Below are 24,351 nucleotides of genomic sequence, written 5' to 3'. Positions count from 1 at the left end.
AAGCCCCGGGTAGGGCTCTGTGCTGACGGCTCAGAGCCTGGAGCCTGCTTCGGATTCTGTCTCTGTCTCTGTCTCTCTGTCTCTCTCTCTCTCAAAAATAAATAAACTGAAAGAAAGAAAGAAAGAAAGAAAGAAAGAAAGAAAGAAAGAAAGAAAGACATTGTATCGCATACTATCCAAAACCTCAAGGAACAGTTTTTCTATAAGTAAGCACTGCTCAAACACACACACATTCCAAATGTCCTACTATCTGTCACATACAGTGGAGTGGGAGGGTTGCATTTTTGTTTACTTTGGCAAATCTAAATTTGGATCTAGGGCCTCATCACAAAGGCTGCCTCACAGACCCTGGTCCCTGTCGTGCACGTGTCCCTCAGGCAGCAGGCCCTGGCAACGGGGAGAATAGGCCAACCCACTAACGTGGGCTAAAGGCCAGGCCTGGGGTCCCCTGCCAGACGCTTCCTGACTGCCCACCATTCTGCCCTTTGACTGAACAATCTGTCTCGCAAAAACAATTGCCATTCAGTGTTCAGGAGATGAGCACCAAGTGCAAAATATTTACCATCCAGAAGTTAAGCTTCGGCACAAAATTGGTTGCCTCCTCAGTGAATTAAATTCAATTAGCTGCCTCCTTATCTCAGCTGTGCGTTGTAATAGCTGGTGACACCCGCCTCTGCCCACGTCTATGTAAGGGAGTTCGGGGAGCGGGGGGCGACGTGGGCACTTGGTGGGGTGTGCCGTCGGCAGACTATTTTGTCGCAAGACAATCACCTCCTTTAGCAGCAAAGGAATCGTCGGCTTTTCCTCCACATTTATTTCCGCTGAGGATTTTGCTCCCCCTGCCCTCCCCACATCCATACTCAGCACTCAGAGAGCGGCAGGAGACCACTCTGCTCTGACAACCGTCTCTGCCACTGACATTATCTCCTAATTATCTTCTCAGCAGCGATGGCTGGGTACCAGTCCTCAACTTGTGCAAAATGATTCTCATACCCCATCTGATTGGGAGGAAAGGAAAAGTCTGTCGTTCTTCGAGCTTCTCGGGGCTGTTACCGCTTTTCCAAAGGAGCCTAAATAATGTTCACAACAATCAGAAGGGAGAAAACACACACGTTACTTCAAATGACCATTACTCAGAGCACGAGAACGTGTTCGCAGCCAGATGAATGTTTCTGTACAGGGTAACTCTTATCCTCAGCAGACCTTCCAAGCGCCAGGGCCATTAAGTTAATGGCCTGAAACAGAGCCCAAAGACCCGTGTTTCTTCTACGACACTCGCTCTGCGTGGTGGGATGTACTGGAGGCTTCAAAACAGGATTACTATTATTTTTTTTAGAACAGATGACTTTTTTCCAACAGCCTTGAGGGACGCAGCTGCACAGTCCATGGCAAGCTTTGCAAGGGAGAAGCCAGTTTGGCCTGGAAATCAGGTGGCTGTGTTTAAAGGTCAACTTTAACAGGTTTGTCCTTAGAGAAACCAAAGCTGGAAGTCCCTCCCCCTCTCCAAAATCCCTCCCCGACCTCAAGCCCCTTCTCCGGCCTCTAGTCACCTCTTGGTGACTTATGCCAGTGTCTGATGATCTCAGCTTGTTTCTTTTCCCCCCACTGCCAGTGAAGAGCCAGTTGGTCAGATAAATGGAGCCTAAAACGACTGAGCTTTGGGTAACTCCTCTTAGTTTCATAAACCCAGAATCCTGGCCCGCCACGTTGGTGGTTCAAGGGGAACCAGTAAAGGGCTGTGGATGGAAACAGCACCCAAAGTGTTTGCAGGCCTGGCACCTTGGGTAAGGACCACTCACAGAGTTCCACTGTGGGTCAGTCAGCCACCCTCCTAAACCATTCCTCCTCAGGGACTCTCAGGGGACAGTCTTGGGGAAGGACAAAGGCCTGAGAGTTTGGCACAAGGCACGCCACGATGTTACTTGCTTCTTGAAGATCTGGTCAACAGCTTTTAGACCTCCAGACCAGAGCAGGCGTGGGAGTTTGCTCTAACTGGGAACTGGAGCTGGAGCTCTGGTTTGACTCTGAGCCTACTGTGTAATTATCTACAAAACACCTACTGGTTTAATAACAACAACAACCGGGCCGTTTTCTTTCACTTTGCAAAAATAAAGTTATTAGAGTAACCTCCCAAGCCATCAGATTACTGGTCCTCAAGCCTCAGAATTGCTCAGGTGAAAGGAACTGTCTAAATTTTAAAAAGCAGCATTAACGATTCTATTACTGGCTTTTATGAGAGAAAATGTTAGAAGAGGGTGTTGCAAAGCCCAAGCTGAAATATGCTGGCTTCTTTTTTCCAAAAATACAGCAGCCGGTGCTTCCCCAAGCCTCCTTTCCTCCATCCTGTCCCCCTGCCCCCCAGCTCTGCAGGGTGCCAGCTTTGCCTGTCTCTGGAGTGTGGTCATCAGCAAGGCCACCCCCCTGCCACTCTAGGAAGCTGGGACACATGGGTCATCAGCTGGGCTGCCAGCTGATGTTTATAACTTCAGGCCTCTGGTATTTCTTGTAAATAATTGGGGGAATAAATGCCTCCCCAGTGCCAGTCTTTCCTTATTCAGTCCTCAAATCGCACAAATGTTTGATTTGTTGGCCAGTTACTGCGTGTCCTACAGCGGAGGAGAGAAAAATGTAATCCCGGTGAAGAAGTATTAATCATTGGCAAGGACCTGCAAGGCACTGAGGTGGGCCTGGAGAATGCGAGCATGAACAAGCGCTGCCTTTGGGATGCTGAGCAAAGACCAGTCCTCACTCTTGAGGAGCAGAGAGCCCCAGAGACAAACGGCAGGTGCTAGTCAATGCACTGTGACACGAGGCTGGCCAGGTCAGGCTGTGGCCAAGTGCTCGGAGGCAGCAGAGGGAGCCCTTCCCAAAGTGGGGATGGGGGAAGGCTTCCAGGAGGCTGAGCTGGACTGAGATACACAGGATTTCTGTAGGGAGAGAGAATGACGCGGGGACATAAGGCAGAAAAGTGCTAGTGTCCGCAGAGGGCAGGAAGGTTTCGAGGAAAGCCAGCAGGGGCGTGCAGAGGAGCAGAGAGATGGGCTGTGTCTGCAGGACAGGCCACTAGGGGGGCGTGGAGGCCATGCTGAAGAATCTGAGTCTGAGTCTGCACTCTGCCCATATTGGGCAGCCACGGAGAGTTTAAAAGGGAGGGCCTCGGTCTGATACTCGTGCTCCCTGTGACTGAAGCGTCCCCCTCCTCCTGCTGAGGAGCTCTCACCTTCCAGGCATAAGGAGTAAGGCAGGGAGAGGGCCACCACCCGGCCACCAGCTCTCTCCTCACCCCACCAGCGACAGTGCAAGTGCTGGGGGCTCTGACACCTGGGTCGGTCCCAACTCTGATCACACTGCTCTGCTGCGTGACAGCAGGTCAGTCCGGCCCCCCGTCTGAATTTCACTCGGGGATGTAAGTTGACCTCTGAGGTCCCGAACCACTCCAAGAGCATCTTCATGATTTAGGGACAGCCCATTTAGGAACAGGGGCATGGCTATGGGCTGCAGCTCTGCCTCCCCTATTTCCCCCGTGGGAGGAAGGTCAAAGGGGAAAGACCAGAACCATCCCTTTCACCAGTGGCTAACACACCTTTGCACCAAACCGCAGCAATTTACCTGTATCTACGGGCAGCTTTAGGGCTCAGCAACTGGTAGTGGTGGATGCAGAAACCAATAAGCCTGAAGCCACAAACGATAATGACCGCCGTTACCAACGTGTGCTGGGCACCTTACATAAGGTCTCCCTTAAACCTTAAAACAACTTGTGTGCTAGATATTCTGTGGATGGGAAATCCGAGGCTAAGAGAGGTGAAGTAAAGTGAGCAGCAGACTCCACAAGTGGTGGAGCAGGTCGGTCCGGCCCATCCCGTACACTGTTCCCAGATTCATCCTTCCGAAGCAGGTTTGCCGAAGCAGCTTTGCTCTGTGTCCTGTGTATGAACTTCCTTCCGGGGCCTACCCACCAATCAGGAAACAGAATCCAAACTTCTTAGCATCGCACTTCGAGACCTATTATATGGTTCCAGTCTTCTCTCTACTCCCCAAACCTTGAATTACCTGTCATCCTGAGACTGTGCCCTGTGTGTTCTCACGTCTGGTGTCGGCTCACCTTGCCCCCTCCATCTATGATATCCCGGTGCCATCTGTGCCTGTCAAAACACCCCCCACACACACACCTGTAGACATCAGCTCCGTGTCGTCTCCCTGGAAGCTCCAGCCTCTCCACCCAGCCCTGTGTTTTCCCTGCACCAGATCCTCCTTTAAGACACTCAGCATTTTGAGCCAGACAAGTTTGTGTTGCACGGAACACTTCCCAAGACTGCAGGATGTTCAGTATCCCTGGACCTGCCCAAGCCCTGTGCCAAGAGATGATCCCCAGCGTTTGTGACAGTTAAAATAATGTCCCTCGCATTTCCAACCACTCTCCGGATTGAAACCTGACTGCCTTGGGTAACAGTGTGTTTACGTGTCTATCTCCCCCAGTGGACTACTCACATCTTGAGAGTAGGTATTATTTTGGGGTTCGGCTTTGCATTTCCTATAAGCCAAGTGCAATGCCCTGCACATTTCAAGCACAGGTATGTCCAGTGAATGTACATAGAGGACAGTGGTTTTATTTCCCTACTTTGTAAGTACACTGATTTTTTAACTTCCATAGTCAAAAAGAGCAGTAGTAATCCCCATGCCAATACAAACCCTTACTGGTTCTGTCATTTAGTCACCTAAGTTTTTATTTGATTCTCTGAACATTAAGAATCTAGAAAATAGGGGCGCCTGGGTGGCTCAGTCCATTAAGCATCCGACTTCAGCTCGGGGCATGATCCACCAGTTCATGAGTTAGAGCCCTGAGTCAGGCTCTCTGCTGTCAGCATGGAACCTGCTTCAGATCCTCTCTCTCCTCCCTCTGTGCCCCTTCCCCACGCTCTCTCTCTCTCTCTTTCAAAAATAAATAAACATCTGGGGCACCTGGGTGGCTCAGTCAGTTAAGCCTCAAACTCTTGGTTTCAGCTCAAGTCATGATCTCCCAGCTTTGTGGGTTCAAGCCCCGAGTTGGGCTCTGTGCTGACAGAATGCAGCCTGCTTAGGATTCTCTCTCTCTCCATTCTCTCTCTCTCTCTCTCTCTCTCTCTCTCTGCTGTTCCCTCACTTGTGCTATCTCTCTCTCTCAAAATAAATACACTTTAAAAATAACTATTTTTACAAAAGTTCCTATATCTGCCATTCACTAATGCATTCATTCACTAATACAAAAACTACAGAATCTCCAAGAGAACATAAAGATATTTATCCAAGCTCCTACTACTGGCCGATGTGGAACAAGTACATAAAGACATCTGAAGCTAGATCCCAACACTGACAGGTCCTGACATTTCCAGCTCAGGCAGGGTCACTTTCAGAAAACACCACCTTGCTTCTGGAGCCTAGTGTCCAGGCTTCACCTTGCAGCCAGGTAGATGCACAGGGTAAATCAAGGCTGCTTGCTTGAACCTCCATCAAAGCTGGCACAGCCTTTGAGTTTCCAGAAATAGGTCATGGTTGGCACAGAAGTTGAAGAATGTAATGTCTTTCTGTCTCCAGTATGAAATTTATGAGGACCAAAATTTGTCCGGGGTGGGACTCTGGGGGACTGAGTCAGCTCTCTGAATCCTACACAGGAGATGGCCCAGGACTGCTACAAAAGAAAGAGCTGGAACGGCAGTAACTGGTAGCAGAGATGGGCACTGGTCTTGGGAGTCAAGAGGCCCAGGTCCTGGTCCTGGCTCCAGCTCCACTAGGCATGTGACCTTGTCAAGTCAAGTAACCTCCCCGAACTTCACCCATGGGGTGTGATATTACCTGCTTGCTTACCTCTATGGTAGTCAAATGAGTTAATATATACAGAAGGCGTTTTATTTATTTATTTTTAAAGGTTTATTTTTGAGAGAGAGTACGTGAGCAGAGGAGCAGCAGGTGGGAGGGTGGGTGACAGAGGATCTGAAGCGAGATCTGTGCTGAGAGCAGCGAGCCTGATGCGGGGCTCAAAGTCACGAACTGTGAGATTCTGACCCGAGCTGAAGTCGGGACCCTTAACTGACTGAGCCGCCCAGGCACCCCTTATTTTTTTTTTAAGATTTTATTTTTAAGTATTCTCTACACCCAAAGTGGGGCTCCAATTGAGATCAAGAGTAGGGCATGACTGCAGGTTGACTCCACGAGGAAATGACTGCAAAGACTATTCCTGAAGGAGACTCAGGCAGTTGTGTTTCCTTCTGTCAATAGTAAACAAAACACAATTTTCACATCCTTTGTCCTCCAGATAATAAAGCAATTCGTATTCACTACAGAAGAGCAGAGAGCAAAACCAAGAAAACCTAGTACATCCACTGTCTTAGTCAGCTCAGGCCGCCATCACAAAATACCACAGACCGGGTGTCTTTAACAACAGACATTTCCTTTCTCACAGTTCTGGGGGCTGAAAGTCTGAGATCAGGGTGTCGGTGTGGTCAGGTTCTGGGGAGACCCTTCTTCTTGGCTTGCAGACAGCTGCCTTCTAGCTTTGTTTTCACCTGATGCACGTGCAAATGCCCAGAGAGAGACATCTCTCTTCTTCCTATAAGGCCTAATTCTATAGAGAATTAGGACCCCTCCCTTATGACTTCATTTAACCCTAATTGCCTCCAGACAGGCCCTATCTCCAAATACAGTCAGTCACGTTGGGAGTCTAGAGCTGCAAAGGAGACACAATTCAGGCCATAGCACCCACAATCTCACTTGCCTGGAGAAAACCACTCTTTATCCTTAGAGGAGTATCCTTAGTAGGTATATCTCCTACTATTCTCCTAAGTGCACGGATTAAGAGAGAGAGAAAAACATGACACCATGAGGAATAGTTTGTGGCTGGCTATTTTCACTCAACAGTATATGGTGACAGTCTTTCCACATCATCAAATTTACTTTCCCCACATTGATTTTAGTAACCTGCCTATTCCTCGGTATGGCCGCATTATTGTTCCTATGGTCCCAATTTTAGCCTTTTAGTTTGCAGCCAACTTTCCCCATTACAGAGAGTGCTGGGATGAACAGCCTTGACTGCTTCCTTAGGACAGATTACGGAGAGTGTAGGTATAGGTCAATGGGCCTGGGCACTTCTAAAGACTTTTTTTTTTTTAATTAAAAATTTTAAAGTTTATTTATTTATTTTGATAGAGACAGAGACAGCATGAGCGGGGAAAGGGCAGAGAGAGAGGGAGAGGGAGAATCTCAAGCAGGCTTCCAGCTGCCAGCGCAGAGCCCGACGCAAGGCTCGAACTCACAAAACCGTGAGATCGTGACCTGAGCTGAAACCAAGAGTCAGATGCTCAACCGACTGAGCCACCCAGGTCCCCCTCTGAAACCTTTGACGAGCAGTGTCAGAACATCTGCGCTCATTTATACTCCCACCAGTAGCAAATGAAAATGTAGCCTCACTTTTTTCAACATTAACTTTTTATTTGGGGATAAATTTCTACCTACAGAAAAGTTGCAATGACAGTACAGAGAACAGAGTTCCTATATGCCTATTACCCAGTTTCTCCTAGGGCTAAATAACATATTACCAAACCATGGTGCATCTGTCAAATCTGAGAAATTAACACTAATACATTACTGTTCACTCAACTGCAGACTTAGTTCTCACTTCACCAGCTTTTCTGCTAAGGTCCTCCTACTCTCCCAGGATTTAACCCAGGACACCACGTCGTGGGGTTTTGTTTGCTTGTTTGTCATACTGCATTGTGTATTGTGTGGCATCACGCAGCATTATTTACAATGGCCAAATTATGGAAGCAGCCCAAGTGTCCGTGGACAGATGAGCGGGTAAAGACGATGTACACTTTTTAACTCTTACTTTTTATCAGCCACAGGAAAATCCCCTGGTGTTTTGGGGGCCTGCTGTGTCTAATGCTAACTAGTAATTATTGTTCATTGCTTCAGGGTATGTCTTGTTCCAGCCTATGCTTGTTGCATCAGCAAAGTTACTGCGATACAAGGCAGTGAGAGTGATTTAGAGAAATTGACCATTATGGTTTATCTCCCCAAACTCTGTAAAATGCCAAGGGGAAGGCTCTTTGTGTGGGAAAGGTCATGCATGTGTTCCCACAGGGTCTCTCATGTCACTGTTAGGCAGGAATCATAAACAACAGCATCACAATTGGATTTTGCTCCATATTTGGAAAATTTGGCTCCTCATTACAAGGCAAGTTGATGCTATCTTATTTAGTTCATTCTTTTGCTCATCTCCTGTAATCATTAAATTACAGAGCCATATTTCCAAAGCTCTAGGGCGGGGGGGGCGGGGGGGACGGATTAGGAATAAAATCTTTTAAGCTTCTGCAGAAAAGATTTGGATTCGTTTACGAATGGTGGGTGCAGAGCCTGGGGAATGATCTATTCCCAGCCGACCTAGGTGAATGATTTGCTTCATTTTCCGTGGCTCTGTGATGTTCTCTTTCTAATGCAGAACAAGGATGGCACCTTTAATATTCTGTTCCTGAATGTATCCCTGATGGCTCCATGACCCTATCCCCAGAGGTAACAGTGAATGGAGGAACTAGAAGTCATAAAATATAGGAATGATCAGAAGGGAGAAAATGAAAGCTGAGAAAAGGCCGCTGGGTTGTTTATCAAACTACCCTGAATAAGGCCGTTTTGATCCCGCGGAGCAGCTCTGTGCCTTTCTCAGCACTGTCTATTTGAAAGTCTTTGTTCTTTCCTTAGAGAGACTGTTTCTCTGAGGTGATTCAAAAACTTAACAAATATTTAGTGAGCCATTAGAACAATTCTCAGGCCAGCATTCATAGGACTTATCTCCCAAGCTCCACATCTATCTGAAACCATGATTGATTTGCTTATATTTTCATTTTCTCTCATTTTCTCTGAGAGTCCAATTTGGACACTTCCAGCAAGTGACGGTGGGGACAACGATTTGTTTCTTCAGGCAGTCTAGCCTCAGCTTAGGATTTCCCCCAGGCCATCGCCACCGGCCCCTATTCAGAGGGGAAGTAATATGGGACCAAGTTTGTGGTTCTCCTGGGGAATCTTCTAGAAGGACTCTACTGGTGAGAGCTGCTACAACTGTCTCCTCCCAGGCAACTCTGCCAGGATGTGGCTCTGCAGGCCAGATTTGCATTCCAAATGCAGGACCCACGTGCCTCATTATATTGCGTGTCTTAATTAAGAATGCGAGAGAAAAATCAGAGCAGAAATACATCTCTAAGATGGTGTTATTGATCCCATAGCCTCCTCATGGAGTCCCCCAATGACCACCCTCCTCGACTGTCCTTACTTCTGTGACCAGGAGGCAAGCCCCTGAGAGCTGCCTGAGGACCAAGGGCAAACGGACGCACGGCCCCCACAAATCACAGCTAACCAGCATGAGCTCAAAGTCTTAAGCACCTTCTAGCGTGCAACGGTGTGCTTGAGGTTGGCTTGTTTAAAATCACCTTGGGGACCAAGGACTGGAATTGATGTCCCTAAGTATTGCAAGTTGCAGAGAGCTCAGGCAATAAAAGGAACAGCCAAATTTCTTGCTTATAGCTTCCTTCAGGCTGCACCTCCAGACCTCATTAATCAAAGGAGTTAACATCCAGACACACTCATTTCTCTTATCTATCTATCTACCTACCTACCTGTCTAGAACATGATCAAGAGAGAAGCAGAGGGAGAGAGAGAGAGAGAGAGAGAGAGAGAGAGAGAATCTTAAGCAGGCTCCATGCTCAGCTTGGAGCCGGACATGAGGCTTCATCTGACAGCCCTGGGATCTAGACCTGAGCCAAAACCAAGAGTTGGATGCTTAACTGACCGAGCTACCCAGGCACCCTCATCTCTCTTTTTAACACTTTATGTCTCGTGTCTTTGATTAATTCAATCAATAAAGACGATTTCATGGTGCCAAGCGCTCTTATTAGTATCTTAAAATTTGGCCTCTAATTTTACCGACCGGGGATATAGCAGAATCTAGGGGGATCTCTTTGTTCCTAATGAGCCAAGCATCTGAAATTGGCGAAAGGATTCTTTCACCAGTTCTATTCAAATGAAGTCAAGATGTACAAAAGCCCATGCCTGGGAATCCGTCCTGAGAAAATGGTTCGAAATGTTGGAAATGTGTTTGGGGAAAGGGGCCTGTCTGCCATTTGCTCTTTGTCCGTGCTGCTGCCTGCTGCCCGCACCCTGCTCTGCCACGTCACTGGGTCCTTCCCCCCTGCTTCTCAGACCTTTGCCTGCACCACAGCCGCTCACAACCTGTAGCTCTGAAATCCCCTTCATTCCCTTCCGTGTCAGGGGACAGGGGACTCTTGGTGGTCCAGGGGTGGGCGGGAGTGTGCTTACTGCCTGGTATCTTATAAATCATTCACCAGGGATTCTGAAAAGTCACCAATACCGCACGACTGTGGTGGGTGGCAGGTTCTGGGATTGCACTGCACAGCCGTGTTGGTGAGGACCGGGTTTGGCCATGCTGAGGTAACAGACCGGTGCTTACAAGCCCAAACCGCCTAGTTTACTAGCTTTTACTAGCTACGTCACTTCAGGCAAGTTAGGTAACCACGTCGTGCTTCACTGCTCATGTGTCAAACAGGGACAGTAATAGTACTGACTTCATAAGTTGGTATAAAAATTAGTATATAAGCCAAGCACTTAGAGCAGTACTTGGCATGTGATAGTGATTATAACGATAAAACAGAGGGGGGGAAAACCCCAAGGAATTTTCTTCTGTATGTTTTTTTAAAAAAAAAAAAAAAGGGAAAAAAAAGTCCAGACATAAATAGTGCAGAACTGGTATGGGAGCTTCATGGTATTATTAGAGCCAGACTCCTATCTTTCTGTTCCCTCTTCAAGGTCACTTCATAACACAAGATAACTGCTGGAGCTCCAGTCATTGCAGAGTTCTCTCAAAATCCTCCTCCTCAGTGCAATGCTGGGCAATTCAGCTTCCTCTTTGTGCTGCCCTCACCTAGATCTGAACACCCAGGGGTCTTCTACAACCAAAACGCTCATCAAACCAATCAAGCATTTCTCCAAACCAAAGACTGGATAAGCTGGTGGGTAGATCCATGTATTTCTCCTGCCCCCTCCTCTTACTCCTCCAAAGCATCAGTAAAGGGATTTGGAAAGGATGCAAACCCGCAAGGGCCAAGGAGAGACAGAAGAGGGGATGGCAACAACAATATTTTGGAAGCCAAAAAGCAGATGGGGAAGTGCCGAATGATTTAGGCATTTCTGAGAAAGCCGAAATGGAAGCCAACAGGTAGGAAACAAACACACACACAAACAAAACAAACAGGAGTCCCTTTTACAGCCCACCCCCAAAGGCTCAGGGATTGGCCAACAGGTACCATGGGTAATGACGGTGAAGGCGGAGCCCAAAGCAGGATTGGTGAAAAGGCTGTTTCAGAAACAACTGGAGGGATACCGGGCTGGCTCAGTTGGTAGAGCATATGACTCTTGATCTCAGGGTCATGAGTTCCAGCCCCATGTTGGATGTAGAGATTAGTTGTTTTTTTTTTTTTAATTTTAATGTTTATTTATTTTTAAGAAGGAAAGAGAGAGACAGAGTGCGAGCAGGGGAAGGGCAGAGAGGGAGAGGGAGACACAGAATCTGAAGCAGGCTCCAGGTTCTGAACTGTCAGCACAGAGCCCGCCGCAGTGCTCGAACCCACAAGCCATGAGATCACAACCTCAGCTGAAGTCGGACGCTTAACTGACTGAGCCACCCAAGTGCCCCTAGAGATCACTTAAAAAAAAAAGCATTTAGACCCCCAGATCCCCTCTCCTGGGTGGTGGTCTCCCCCCTACCCCAGCTAGAAACTTGAGGTCTATTATCTGGAGACAAGAGAGGGTCTCGGGTCTGAGAAACATGACCCAAGTTTTCAGTTGGAACACAGGGTAATTGGAGGATGTTTAAGTGTTGAATATTGAAAGCCCAAACTCCTTCTCCCACTGGCTCCCAGGTGTATACTCTCCAAGCAGGAAACTGGCTGGATGCATCTTCTCAGGGCATGAGACTTCCTGACATCAGGGAGACATCGATAGGACCCAGCCGATAAGGACAAGACCCACAAGGTAAACAATCCACAACTGGCAGAGATTCCAATCAGTCTAGGATCAGCCTCTTGGGAAAGAGATCAAAAAACCCAACAGAAACTACCCGGAATGAACAAAACTTAAAAAAAAAAAAAGACAAAAAAACATGGCATAAAGAAACAAGGTCAATGACATCATGAATAAACAATCAGACAAATCAAGGATGTGGGACACATCACAAGACAGTTGGCCAAGTCTCTTGGAGTCAGTTTGATGACAAATAGGGGTTTGAGGGGGAACCCGCTTTAAATAAAAAAGATACAACAACCAAATGCAGTCTGTGGTATTTGATTGGATCCTGGTTTAAAAAACAAATTGTAAAAGATATTTTTGGAACAACCCAGGAAATTTGAATAAATACTAGGTGTCAGAAACTAGGGACCTTCCTTTTTCCAGGTGGCCGGGAAGATGGCAGACATTCAGACTGAGTGTACCTACCAAAAGCAGCCAACCATCTTTCAAAATAAGACGAGGGTCCTGCTAGGAGAAACTGGCTGGAGAAGTTCCTGCGATACTACAGAAACATCGGTCTGGGCTTCAAGATGCCCAAGGAGGCCATTGAGGGCACCTAATGTCGACCAAAAATGCCCCTTTACTGAAGTCTCCATCCAAGGGCAGATTCTGTCTGGTGTGATGACCAAAACAAAGATGCAGAAGACCACTGTCACCTCCACCACATCTGAAAGTATAACCACTTTGAGAAACACCATAAGAACATGTCCGTGCACCTGTCCCCGTTTCAGGGATGCCCAGATTGGCGACACTGTCACAGTGGGCAAGTGCTGGCCCTTGATCAAGACTGTGTGCTTCAATGTACTCAAAGTCACAAAGGCCACTGGCACCAAGGAACAATTCCAGTAAGTTCCGAGACTAGAAGTCTGCCCACACCCCCAAAGGAAATAAAGTTATTTTCCCAGTCAAAAGAAAAAAAAAAAAAAGAAAAAAAGAAAAGAAAGAGAAAAAGAAAAGAAAAAAAAGAAACTAGGAAATTAGTCTACTTTAAAAAAAAGTACTGTTTATTATTGAAAGGTATGTGATGAAGTTTATTTTGGAGAATGTCCTTACTTTTTGGATTGCTTCAGATTCTGTGTCTCCCTTTCTCTCTGCCCCTACCCCACTCATATTGTCTCTCTCAAAAATAAAATAAGCATTACAAAAATAAAAAATAAAAAAAAAATGAGCGACGCCTAACTGACTGAGCCACCCAGGCACCCATGGCTTTATTTGTAATGGTATAAAACTGAAAAGGACTTAAATGTCCATTGTTTAGAAAACTGGTTGAACGAGCTAAAATATAGCCACACATTGCCATAAAAAGCAATGAGGAAAAACTCTAACTATTGACATGGAATGGTCTTCAGGACATACTGTTTAATGAAAAAAATATAGTGTGCTACTTTTCACATGGGAAGGAAGGGAAAATACTAATTATATAAGCACTGGAGGGCGCCTGGGTGGCTCACTCAGTCGAGCGTCTGACTTCGGTCAGGTCATGATACCATGGTCTGTGAGTTCAAGCCCAAAATCGGCTCTGTGCTGACAGCTCAGAGCCTGGAGCCTGCTTCGGATTCTGTGTCTTCCTCACTCTCTGCCCCTCCCCTGCTCTGCTCTGGCTCTCTGTCTCTCAAAAATAAACATTAAAAAAAAAAAAAAAAAAAAAAAAAAAAAAAAAAACCCTGGAAAGCAAATCATCAACAAATAAAATGGTTACAAGCAGGCAACAGGGCAGGGGAGGAAAGGGGTCAGCACTCACTTACACACCGATTATATAGTTTCAGCTTTGGAATCATGGCTTCTTTTTTTTTTTTTTATTTTTTTTTCAACGTTTTTATTTATTTTTGGGACAGAGAGAGAGCATGAACGGGGGAGGGACAGAGAGAGAGGGAGACACAGAATCGGAAACAGGCTCCAGGCTCCGAGCCATCAGCCCAGAGCCTGACGCAGGGCTCGAACTCACGGACCGCGAGATCGTGACCTGGCTGAAGCCGGACGCTTAACCAACTGCGCCACCCAGGCGCCCCTGGAATCATGGTTTCATAACCAAAAAATTTACTGGTAAAGAGAAAAACCCCTAGGTTTACAAAGACTGAAATAATGTGAGAAAGTCTTGTGATATTAGGTATAAATGTAATACTCAACATCTTATGTTCCACATGTTTACAACAGTGTGAAAAAACAGTCCTAGCCTTGGCATGGAATAATGACTACGAGGGCATGGGACACAGAGTTACATGGTTGCTCTCCTTCTCCTTGCTTGTGTTCTCAAAACTCTCATGCATCTGAACTCATTTAATGATGGGAAAAAAAGAGAATCGACTTTTTTTTTTTTTCTAGAAAAGTACTTTAGTTATGAGCAAAAAAAAAAAAAAAAAAAAGTGAATTAGAAGTAAAGAGAATCGACTTTTAAGAAGCCGCAGCTGGCCGTGCTCTGTACTAGAAGAGCTTGCATTTGTGAGCCCCTACACTCACCCTCACACATATTCATTCCGTCATGTAATTCTCATGACAGCTCCAACCGGCAGATGCGTCTTTAAAATCGAGGCAAGGTCGTCAGGCTCTGGGCTGATGGCTCAGAGCCTGGAGCCTGTTTCCGATTCTGTGTCTCCCTCTCTCTCTGCGCCTCCCCCGTTCATGCTCTGTCTCTCTCTCTGTCCCAAAAATAAATAAAAACGTTGAAAAAAAAAATTAAAAAAAAAAAAAAAGGGGCGACTGGGTGGCGCAGTCGGTTAAGCGTCCGACTTCAGCCAGGTCACGATCTCACGGTCCGTGAGTTCGAGCCCCGCGTCAGGCTCTGGGCTGATGGCTCGGAGCCTGGAGCCTGATTCCGATTCTGTGTCTCCCTCTCTCTCTGCCCCTCCCCCGTTCATGCTCTGTCTCTCTCTGTCCCAAAATAAATAAATAAACGTTGAAAAAAAAATTAAAAAATAAAATAAAATAAAATAAAATCGAGGCAAGGTAACAACGCTTTGGAGTTGGACTCTGAGGCCAGGGCTTCTTGCCACAGCTGCCTCCATCATTTTGGTGGGCGGCCCTCATTTTGTTCAGGCCAGAGGTGAGAAGTTGGCCCCTCCAGGAAAAGCCCTGGGAATCGGGATCTGGTTCCAACACCCAGGACACACCGAAGTCCTACCATGAGTTTTTGAGACACACGACATTATGAAAGACTTGGAAAGGTTTCGATAATGATTATGACCTTCCAAATGAAATAAACAAAAATCCTCTAAAGAAGCCAGTCCTTTAGAGACCTAAAAAACACACACACACACACACAGGAAGAGTCCAAGAAATGTAGCAGCTGCTTCCAAAGGAAACCCCATTACAATTTAAAGCTCTGGGTATCTATGACACATGTAACCTGATTATTAATTCTGAAATGGCCTTGGAAGAACACAATTTGCAAAAGTAGAAGGTTTACCCCTTCCTCTCTGCAAGTGAGGGGATCCACAAGATGCCAACGAGCTACAGACAGGCACACAGAGATGGAAGATGGAGGGGGAAAGCTTCCCATGGTGTCCTGGGGGCAGCACAGGGGGCTCATTCTAGGGACTCAGGGCCAACAGGAGTCCTGCTTGCATCAGGATCCCAGAGCTCCCAGGAGAAATGGGAAAAGAATTTCTGACAGATGGCACCGTGAACAACACTGCCCCAAAGAAGAGAGACAACGGCTGCCCGACCTTCTGGGAGCAGGATGGGAAATGCCTCAGCCTCAGCATCTTTTCATTGTTCATTGCCCTACAAGGTTCAGCTTTCTGACTTGCCTGTTCATATCCTTTGCCCATTTTTAAAAATTCTGGGTTGGCGCTTTCTTTTTGATTTGTAGAAGTTCTCTATTCTAGTTCTCTGTGTCACAGGATGTTAAAAGAGGGCTCTTCCTGCTTCAATTCTAATCTTCACTCAGAGGTACTGATATGTTCTATACCAAAATACCAAAGTGGGCATGTGGCTTGCTCTCCATATGCAGAATTTACAAAGGAAATTTCAGAAAACTAGAGTCCTTAGCCAAGTCAAGAATAATGGGGGCGGCTAGGGGGCTCAGTTGGTTAAGCGTACAACTCTTGATTCCAGCTCAGGTCTTGATCTCACCGTTTTTTGTTTTGTTTTTTTAATTTTTTTTTTAACGTTTATTTATTTTTGAGACAGAGAGAGACAGAGCATGAATGGGGGAGGGGCAGAGAGAGAGGGAGACACAGAATCGGAAACAGGCTCCAGGCTCCAAGCCATCAGCCCAGAGCCCGACGCGGGGCTCGAACTCACGGACTGCGAGATCGTGACCTGAGTTGAAGTCGGATGCTTAACCAATTGAGCCACCCAGGCGCCCCTTGATCTCACCATTTGTGAGTTCGAGGCCCGCATTGGGTTCTGCGCTGAGTGCAGAGCATGCTTGGGATTCTGTCTCTTTCCTCTCTGTCCCTCACTCTCTGTCTCAAAAATAAATAAACAGTAAAAAATAATAGGAGAGTCAGAGTGTGGAGAGAGAAGAGAAATTTCTGAAGAGATTTCTTCAGAGGCTTTTTGCCCTAGAATGAATAGTTGCTGGCCCATCTTGGCAGGAGACACAGGGTTGCTTCCTACTTTTCCTCAATCCTAGAGAGAACGGACATATCACTGCAACACCACTCATGGAGCTCGCTGTGTGTGTTCCTATAGTTGGGGGGTCTCCGTGGATCAGCATCAGACTCTTGTCCAGGAAACCCAGAGAGCAGGCATGAGAACGGATTGCTTAGATGGGAGAGCCAAGAGACTGCTGCTGCTTTGGCTGCCTATTCTGAGTTCATCAAGAAAAAGGATGCAGGAGTGTTTCCGTGACTAAAATGAGGGCAGTGTGGAGAGGGCTGGCAATGGTCCTGTCCAATGAGGCTGTGGTCCTGTCCAGTGGGGCTGCTTGAAGAAGCAAAGGGGACCCAGCAGCAAGAAGCTAGAGATGAATCCCGTTCCTGGGGGGCTAGAAGGAGACACAGCAGCCACTCACCACAGAACACATCTGGGAGGGTGGAGGGACCTGCAGGAAAGAGGACCCTAAGAGAATCTCCTAAGAGGGCCATGAAAGTGTCCCCGAGAGAAAAAAAAAAAAAATGCTTTAATCTCTGCCAAACCCATAGCTCAAAGCCATGTTATGAGGGAGCCCTGTTCATTCCTTCCCTTCTACCCCTGGGCCATGGAAAGATAAGAACCAAGGCTAGGGTGTGGGGTCTGGAGAGAGCCCAAGACAATGACCTAGCAAAAAGACTAACTGCCCCCTTCTTTCTCACTTCAGGCTGCCCACTCAAAGCAGATCTAAGTTGGAGGAAAGAAAAACTTTCTACATTAAATCAAGTTCAAAGTTTTTTGTTTTTTTTCTTTTAAAGATTTTATTTTTAACCAATCTCCACACAGGACGTGTGATCAGCCCTGAGGTCAAGAGTTGCACGCTCCACCAATTGAGCCAGCCAGGTGCCCCAAGTTCAAAGTTTTAAGATCTTGAATGGGTAATATTTATAAACCGAGAATAGGCTTATGCATTAAAGTGACTCTAAGAATGCTATCTAAGAATGAATGGAAAAGTCTCAGACTTGCCAGAGTTTTAAATCTAGGAGTAGGAAAAGATTACACCATTGAAAAATTTTTTTTATTTTTAAGTTTATTTATTTTTGAGAGAGACAGGGAAAACGAGTGCGGGAGGGGCACAGAGAGAGGGAGAGAGAGAGAAGCCCAAGCAGGCTCTGCCCTGTTAGCACGGAGCCCGATGTGGGGCTCGAACTCACAAACCGTGAAATCATTCTCTGAGCCAAAATCAAGAGTCCGTCGCTTAACCCACTGAGCCACCCAGGTGCCCCATTAAAGAGAGGTTGGAGCAATGGGGCATCTGGGTGGCTCAGTGGGTTAAGCGTCCAGCCCTTGATTTCGGCTCAGGTCATGATCTCACGGTTCATGAATTCGGCTCTGCACTGACAGCACAGAGCCTGCTTGGAATTCTCTCTCTCCCTCTCTGCCCCTCCCTGGCTCATACACACCCTTTCTCTCTCTCTCTTTCAAAATAAATAAATACATTTTAAAAAATACAAATAAAAAATAGGGGTGCCTGGGTGGCTCAGTCAGTTAAGCGCTCTTGATCTCAGATCATGAACTCATGGTTTGTGAGTTTGAGTCCCCCATAGGGCTCCATGCTGACAGCGCATAGCCTGCTTGGGATTTTCTCTCTCTCCCTGTCTCTCTACCCCTCCCCGTGCTCTCTCACTCTCAAAATAAGTAAATAAACATTTAAAAAAACTAAAATTTTTTTTAAATTTTGCAACATTGAAAATACTTCTAACAGTTTTCAAGTTTTGTTTTCATGCTCAGATTTTCAATTCATCTGGAAGTTGTTTTTGGTGTTAAAAAAGGATCAAGTAAAAAAGAGTGCCTGGGTAGCTCAGTTGGTTAAGCATCTGACTCTTGATTTGATTTTAGCTGGCGTCATGATCCCGGGGCCATGGGATGGAGCCCCATGTCGGGCCCTGCACTGCGCGGGGAGCCTGCTTAAGATTGTCTCTCTCCCTCAAAAAGAGAGAAAGAAAGAAAGAAAGAAAGAAAGAAAGAAAGAAAGAAAGAAGGAAGGAAGGAAGGAAGGAAGGAAGGAAGGAAGGAAGGAAGGAAGGAAAGAAAGAAAGAAAGAAAGAAAGAAAGAAAGAAAGAAAGAAAGAAAGAAAGAAAGAAAGGAGGCAAGTCATTAGCGCTATCAACGAGATGTGAATGAAAATGAAACGTGCCACTTCCAACTAGAAATCCTAAGATCCTGCATGCTTCGCCATCTTCTCTTTTTCCCTCTGGCACAAGAATAGCAACATCTCAAGATGAAGGCAGCTTCTTCACCCTGGCTCCTGGAATGAAAAGGATACGGCCAGAATCACAGCCAATCTGTGAAAGACATGTAATGTGAGCAAAAAATAAACTTTTCTGCTTGTAAGAAATGAAGATTTAGGGGGTTGCTGGTTAGCACTGCATAGCTTCGTCCAAGGTGACTGATACAAACTTCAAGCTGTCAAGTGTAAATACATTTTAAAAATATTTTTATCACATATTTTATATCGTTTCTAAGTGTTTAGAGTAAATGTGAAAATTACATACCCACTGTGCTTTTCTTTTTTTATCACGGTAAAATATACATAAAATTTGCCATTTTAACCATTTCAAGTGTATAATTCAGTGGCATTAAGTACATTCAAAATGCTCTGAATGGCAACCATCGCTGCCATTTCCAGATATTTTCATCATTCCAAACAGAAACTCTATACCCATTCAACAATTTCTCCAGTCCTTCCACCCCAAGCTCCTGGCAATCCTCTATTCTGCTTTTTGTCTCTACAAACTTGTATATTCTAGCTACCTCACATAAGTGGAACCCTACATTATTTGTCCTTTTGTGTCTGGCTTATTAACTTAGTATAATGTTTTCAAAGTTTATCCATGTAGGAGCATGTATGAGAAACTCATTCGTTTCTAAGGCTGAGTATTGTTCCTTTGTGTGTGTGCATGTGTGTGTGCGTGTATGCATGTGTGTACCCCCAACATCTCGTCTGTCCATTCATCTGTTAATGGACATGAGTTATTTCTACCTTTCTGGCTACTGTTACTATGCATTCTTAATTTAATAGTAGCTAAATACATACATGCTATTATAGAAAAAGGTCTAAAATATTACACAAGAAACACTACCAGTGGGTGTCAATTTATTTATTTCTAAAAAAATTTTTAATGTCTATTTATTTTAGAGAGAGAGAAAGAGACAGAGCACAAGCGGGGGAGGGGCAGAGAGAGAGAGAGAGACACAGAATCCAAAGCAGGCTCCAGGCTCTGAGCTGTCAGCACAGAGACTGACGCGGGGCTTGAACTCATGAACTGTGAGCCGAAGTCGGATGCTCAACTGACTGAGCCACCCAAGCACTCCTGTTGGGTTCAACTTAGAATGGAGAAAACTTTTAGTCTTCATTCTATATATTCTTATATTATTTAAATTTGTTTTAATTTTTATGCAACTTAAAAAACTAATAAAGAGTTTTAAAAATAAATGTTTCCTTTTGATGAGAAGTGGGACAAACAAGAGACATAATGAGTCACTGAAAATATGGTTTGGTTTTGTTATTAACTTTTTTTAACACTTATTTATCTTTTGAGAGACAGACACAGAGCATGAGCTGGGGAGGGGACAGAGAGAGAGGGGGAGTCACAGATTCCAAAGCAGGCTCCGGGCTCTGAGCTGTCAGCACAGAGCCCGATGCGGGGCTTGAACTCATGAACCACAAGATCACGACCTGAGCCCAAGTTGGATGCCCAACCAACTGAGCCACCCAGGTGCCCCTGTTTTGTTTTGTTTTTAAATAAACTCTATACTCAACGTGGGGCTTGAACTTACAAACCTGAGATCGAGTCATGTGCTCTACCAACTGAGCCAGTCAGGTTTCCCTGCAAATGTGTTTTTAAAAATTATTTGTAAAAGGGGTGCCTGGGTGGCTCAGTCGGTTGAGTGGCCAGCCCCTGATTTCGGCTCAGGTCATAATCTCATGGGTTCGTGGGTTTGAGCCCTGTATCAGTCTCTATGTTCACATCTCGGAGCCTGCTTCAGATCCTCTGTCTCCCTCTCTCTGTCCCTCCCTCTCTCTCTCTCTCTCAAAAATAAACATTAAAAAAATAGAAAATCCTTTAAAAAATTATTAGTCAAAGCTCAGGGTGCCTCCACTAGTGGGCCAGCAACAGAACTTCCATAAATGAAGAACATTAATTAAAAATTAAAACTACCCTGCAGGAAGCTGTAAATGACTAAATGACACTCTTCCACATGATACTGTCACTTTTTTTCTCCTTTAATTCTCCTATTCTTCTGTATCAGATTTTATGGGCCATAATGATTAATGATTATTAGTAATAACAGTCCTTTTTGGACAAAGCTGAAGCTCATTACAGTATCATATTCCCTGAGCCTAAATGTGATTAAGAATACACTTCATTTCAGCTACATCATTTTGCAGTAAAAACGCTACCTTGTGTAACTGCTCCTGGTTTTTAACTGAAAAAGCTACTGGGATTCCAGCTGTTCACACTGTGGAACACTGTTCCTGGCAGGCCCCAGGGAGCTCTCCTCCGCATCTCCCAGGTGCTTGAGAATGATGTTCCAACCCTGCTTCTTAACATCCTTGGAAGAGGTTACACTCCAGCAAATGGCAACCTGGAATCAAAGATCTGCCAGGAGGCCGGACGGCCTGGAGTGACGCTCAGCTACGTCCACCTTGTATGCAACGTGACCTGAACTTTCTGCTCTCGATTTCACGTTCTGGGCCAGTGGGACACAGCTGCCACGGTAGAAGCAGCTACTCACAGCGAGCCAACAGTGGTGCTCGGGGCCAAATCCCGACCGGGCTTCCAGGCCAGCACCACTCACACGGACCCAGGCTGCTGGTCAGTTTTGACCACAGATTCCCTCTCTTCCACGGGGCAGTCCGTCCAGGGTGAAGAGTCAGCCATCGAAGAGCTAGGTTTAATTTCAGCCGAAATTTAACTACAGCTCCCAGTGGCTGAGTCCAATGATCGCTTCCCAGTCTTGCGCTCTCCTGACTGTTGGGAGGCACTCGACATTGCAGGGCCCCTCACCCTCCCCTCCTCCTCTGGCCTCATTTGCTAGTCTCCTGGAGGTGAATGCAGGTTGCCTCCTCTATTCCCTCAATACTCCCTTTCAGAGGAATTTCTTTCTTATCCTATTCCAGACTAGCTTCTATTTTCATCTATGTGCCAAGGATTCCCAAATCCTGACCGCTTGGATGACTCTAGATTAGACCTCTCCCCAGGGCTTCAGGCAGAGTCACTAGCATTTGGATGCTGCCCAGCCTCCTCAGATTTAACGTCCAAAATGGAGTTAACTCCCACTCTCTCCTTGTCTCTTGTCTCTGCTACTGGATCCTCTCTTATCTCACTTCTTCCTATCTGGGTGATGAGTTGGTCCCACTCCACCCTTGACTTAGCTCAAAGAGTGACCCTCCTTGGTGCGCCTGGGAGGCTCAGTCCATTAAGTATCTGACTCTTGATTTCCGCCCAGGTCATGATCTCACAGTCGTGGGATCAAGCCCCAGGTGGGCCCCTGGGCTGGGTGTGGAGCCAGCTTAAGATTCTCTCTCCTTCTGCCTTTGCCCTTCCCCCACTCGTGCTCACTTGCACATGTGCGCTCTCTCTCTCTCTCTCTCTCTCTCTCTCTCTCTCTCTCTCAAAACAAAACACAACAACAACAACAACAACAACAAAAACAATCTTGAAAAAGAGTGATCCTCCCTAAGGACAAACCTTGCCATGCCATTCTCCTGGTTTATGTCCTTTGGTGGCTCCCTCCCTGCAGGGTCAAGCCCATCTCCTTGGCTGGCACATGTGGCCTTGCCTAATCTGGCCTCTGCCCACTCACTAGCACCCCACCCCCCAACACTCTTCTCTGTGCACTTGCCGGCCAAGTGCAGTTGCCAGAATAAGTCACGTTCTCCTGCTGCATGCTGAACCCTGCACATGTTGCAAATCCTTAAGAGCCTGGCTCCCTGAACTGAATTTCAGAATCACTTCCTCCAGGAAGCCTTCCTTGACTCCTGAGCTGAATGAGGTGACTGTCTTCCGGGATCCACAGCAGTCATTTCATAAACTTTGCCCCTAACGCCCTTTCATGTTTTCTTACTGGTCTCTTTATCCACTGGGAGTTCATCAAGAATAGGAAGCGTGTCTTCCACACGCATGCGTAGGGCCCACCACAGACAGAAATGAGGCAATAAAAGGTATACATAAAGCCAGGTGAGGACAGTAACTTGTAACACTGATGGGGAAGTATGTAGTTATTTTTTTTTCTCTTCTGGTTTCATATGTTTTCTAGTGTGTGTATTATACTACTCTCACACATTTAAAAAAATTTTTTGTTTTAACGTTTTATTTATTTTTGAGACAGAGAGAGACAAAGCATGAGCAGGGGAGGGTCAGAGAAAGAGGGAGACACAGAATCCGAAGCAGGCTCCAGGCTCTGAGCTGTCAGCACAGAGCCCGACGCGCGGCTCGAACTCAGGAACCGCGAGATCATGACCTGAGCCGAAGTCGGACGCTTAACCAACTGAGCCACCCAGGCGCCCCACTACGTTCACACATTTTTGAAAATCAGTTAATTTTTAAGATGTGTCCAATCTCTCCTACATAGCTCCAATAAAAAGAATTCGCTGCCTAAGCAGTCAAGTTCCTTTCTCCTCAGATGCCTCTGGCTCCTTAAGACCCCTGCCTCAAGCACCACAAATTCTTCAGAACTGAGCAGCGTAGAAACACTTATTTCAACATTTTCAGCACACAGAAGGACCACCCACACACACACAAATTCCTTGGCCTTGAAAAGGTTACATTGCTCTACTAGCTGAGTGCCAAAACCCATTTTTGGCCAAATATCCGTCAGAACCTTGCTGTATTCGCAGCCGAACACAAGCAGAGAGGTACATTCACAGAACCCACCTAAGAGTTATACACGATGGAGATGATGGAGCTTCTGAGGGATATCTCTCTTGCCTTGTCAACTCAAGACACTAAGGAGGTGGGGGGGGGGGGTCCTTCCAAAAATCCCCCCCCTTTCTTAACCAAAACATTAATTATCTTCTCAGCCACCAAAAATTTCAACCATGCACACTGGCTGGTAATTCTTTTAAATATGTGAAAAATAATCCAACCATACAATGTTCAGTCTGACAGTTGCTATTGTTTTTCCCTAAAAGAAAACAAAAACCTGATTAGTTCCAAAAATAAACCATAAAGAAAAACTCAGTTGAGAAGCAAACCCCGTGGCTTAGAAGCCATCGTTCTGATTAACAGCACGTAAGTGTTACCTGGCGAATGGATTCCTATCTTAAATGCAATTATCACAAATTCCTTGCGGTCCCCACTGTTTTTGTAGCTTTATGCCCAGCTCCTGAAACAATAACTTTAACAGCAATAAACGAAAACCCCACCTCAGCGCTTGGGCCGACTAGACTGTTTTCCCACCTCAGTCAGCAGGGACCCTGGGGGGAACGTGTTGAGCCTGCACTCGACAGCTATCCAGGAAGGTACCTACTTCTCTGTCCTCAGCAGGCCCTGCATCTACTCCTGGAGGGGTGCTTTCCACAATTAAGCCCATTTCCAAGGCCTGCTGAGACAATCAGGACAAGCAGAGCCTCTGCTCTCAGGAAATGCCTGCCTGAGCCATCGCTGGCCTCTGCTGAGGACTCTGCCATGCTGTTGGCCGCCTCAGAGCAAGGGGCTTCTGGCGGT

At 46.2% G+C, this 24,351-nt stretch overlaps 1 protein-coding gene and 1 pseudogene across 16 annotated transcripts in view; one reads left to right on the top strand and one right to left on the bottom strand.

Moving 5' to 3' along the window:
• Nucleotides 1-24,351, bottom strand: part of KCNG3 (potassium voltage-gated channel modifier subfamily G member 3) — a 98,488-nt gene that overhangs the window by 18,088 nt on the left and 56,049 nt on the right. For 3 of the 16 annotated variants that reach the window (XM_045054654.1, XM_045054650.1, XM_045054651.1), the window contains exon 4: nt 18,252-18,926. The exons of 9 other annotated variants lie outside the window; for them this stretch is intronic. In XM_045054654.1, coding sequence (XP_044910589.1) covers nt 18,915-18,926 — 12 coding nt within the window. In that variant the 3' untranslated portion in view covers nt 18,252-18,914. Of the gene's footprint in view, nt 1-150; nt 1,071-18,251; nt 18,927-23,126; nt 23,810-24,351 lie in introns of those variants that run through there. 4 more of the 16 variants (XM_023251922.2, XM_023251925.2, XM_023251928.2 and 1 more) reach the window with 3 other exon arrangements.
• LOC101094337 lies at nt 11,863-12,951 on the top strand (annotated as a pseudogene).

This window comes from Felis catus, chromosome A3, assembly GCF_018350175.1.
Source record: "Felis catus isolate Fca126 chromosome A3, F.catus_Fca126_mat1.0, whole genome shotgun sequence".
Taxonomy (NCBI): domain Eukaryota; kingdom Metazoa; phylum Chordata; class Mammalia; order Carnivora; family Felidae; genus Felis; species Felis catus.
Note: the sequence above shows the minus strand (reverse complement) of the source record. Positions and strands in the feature narration are given on the sequence as shown.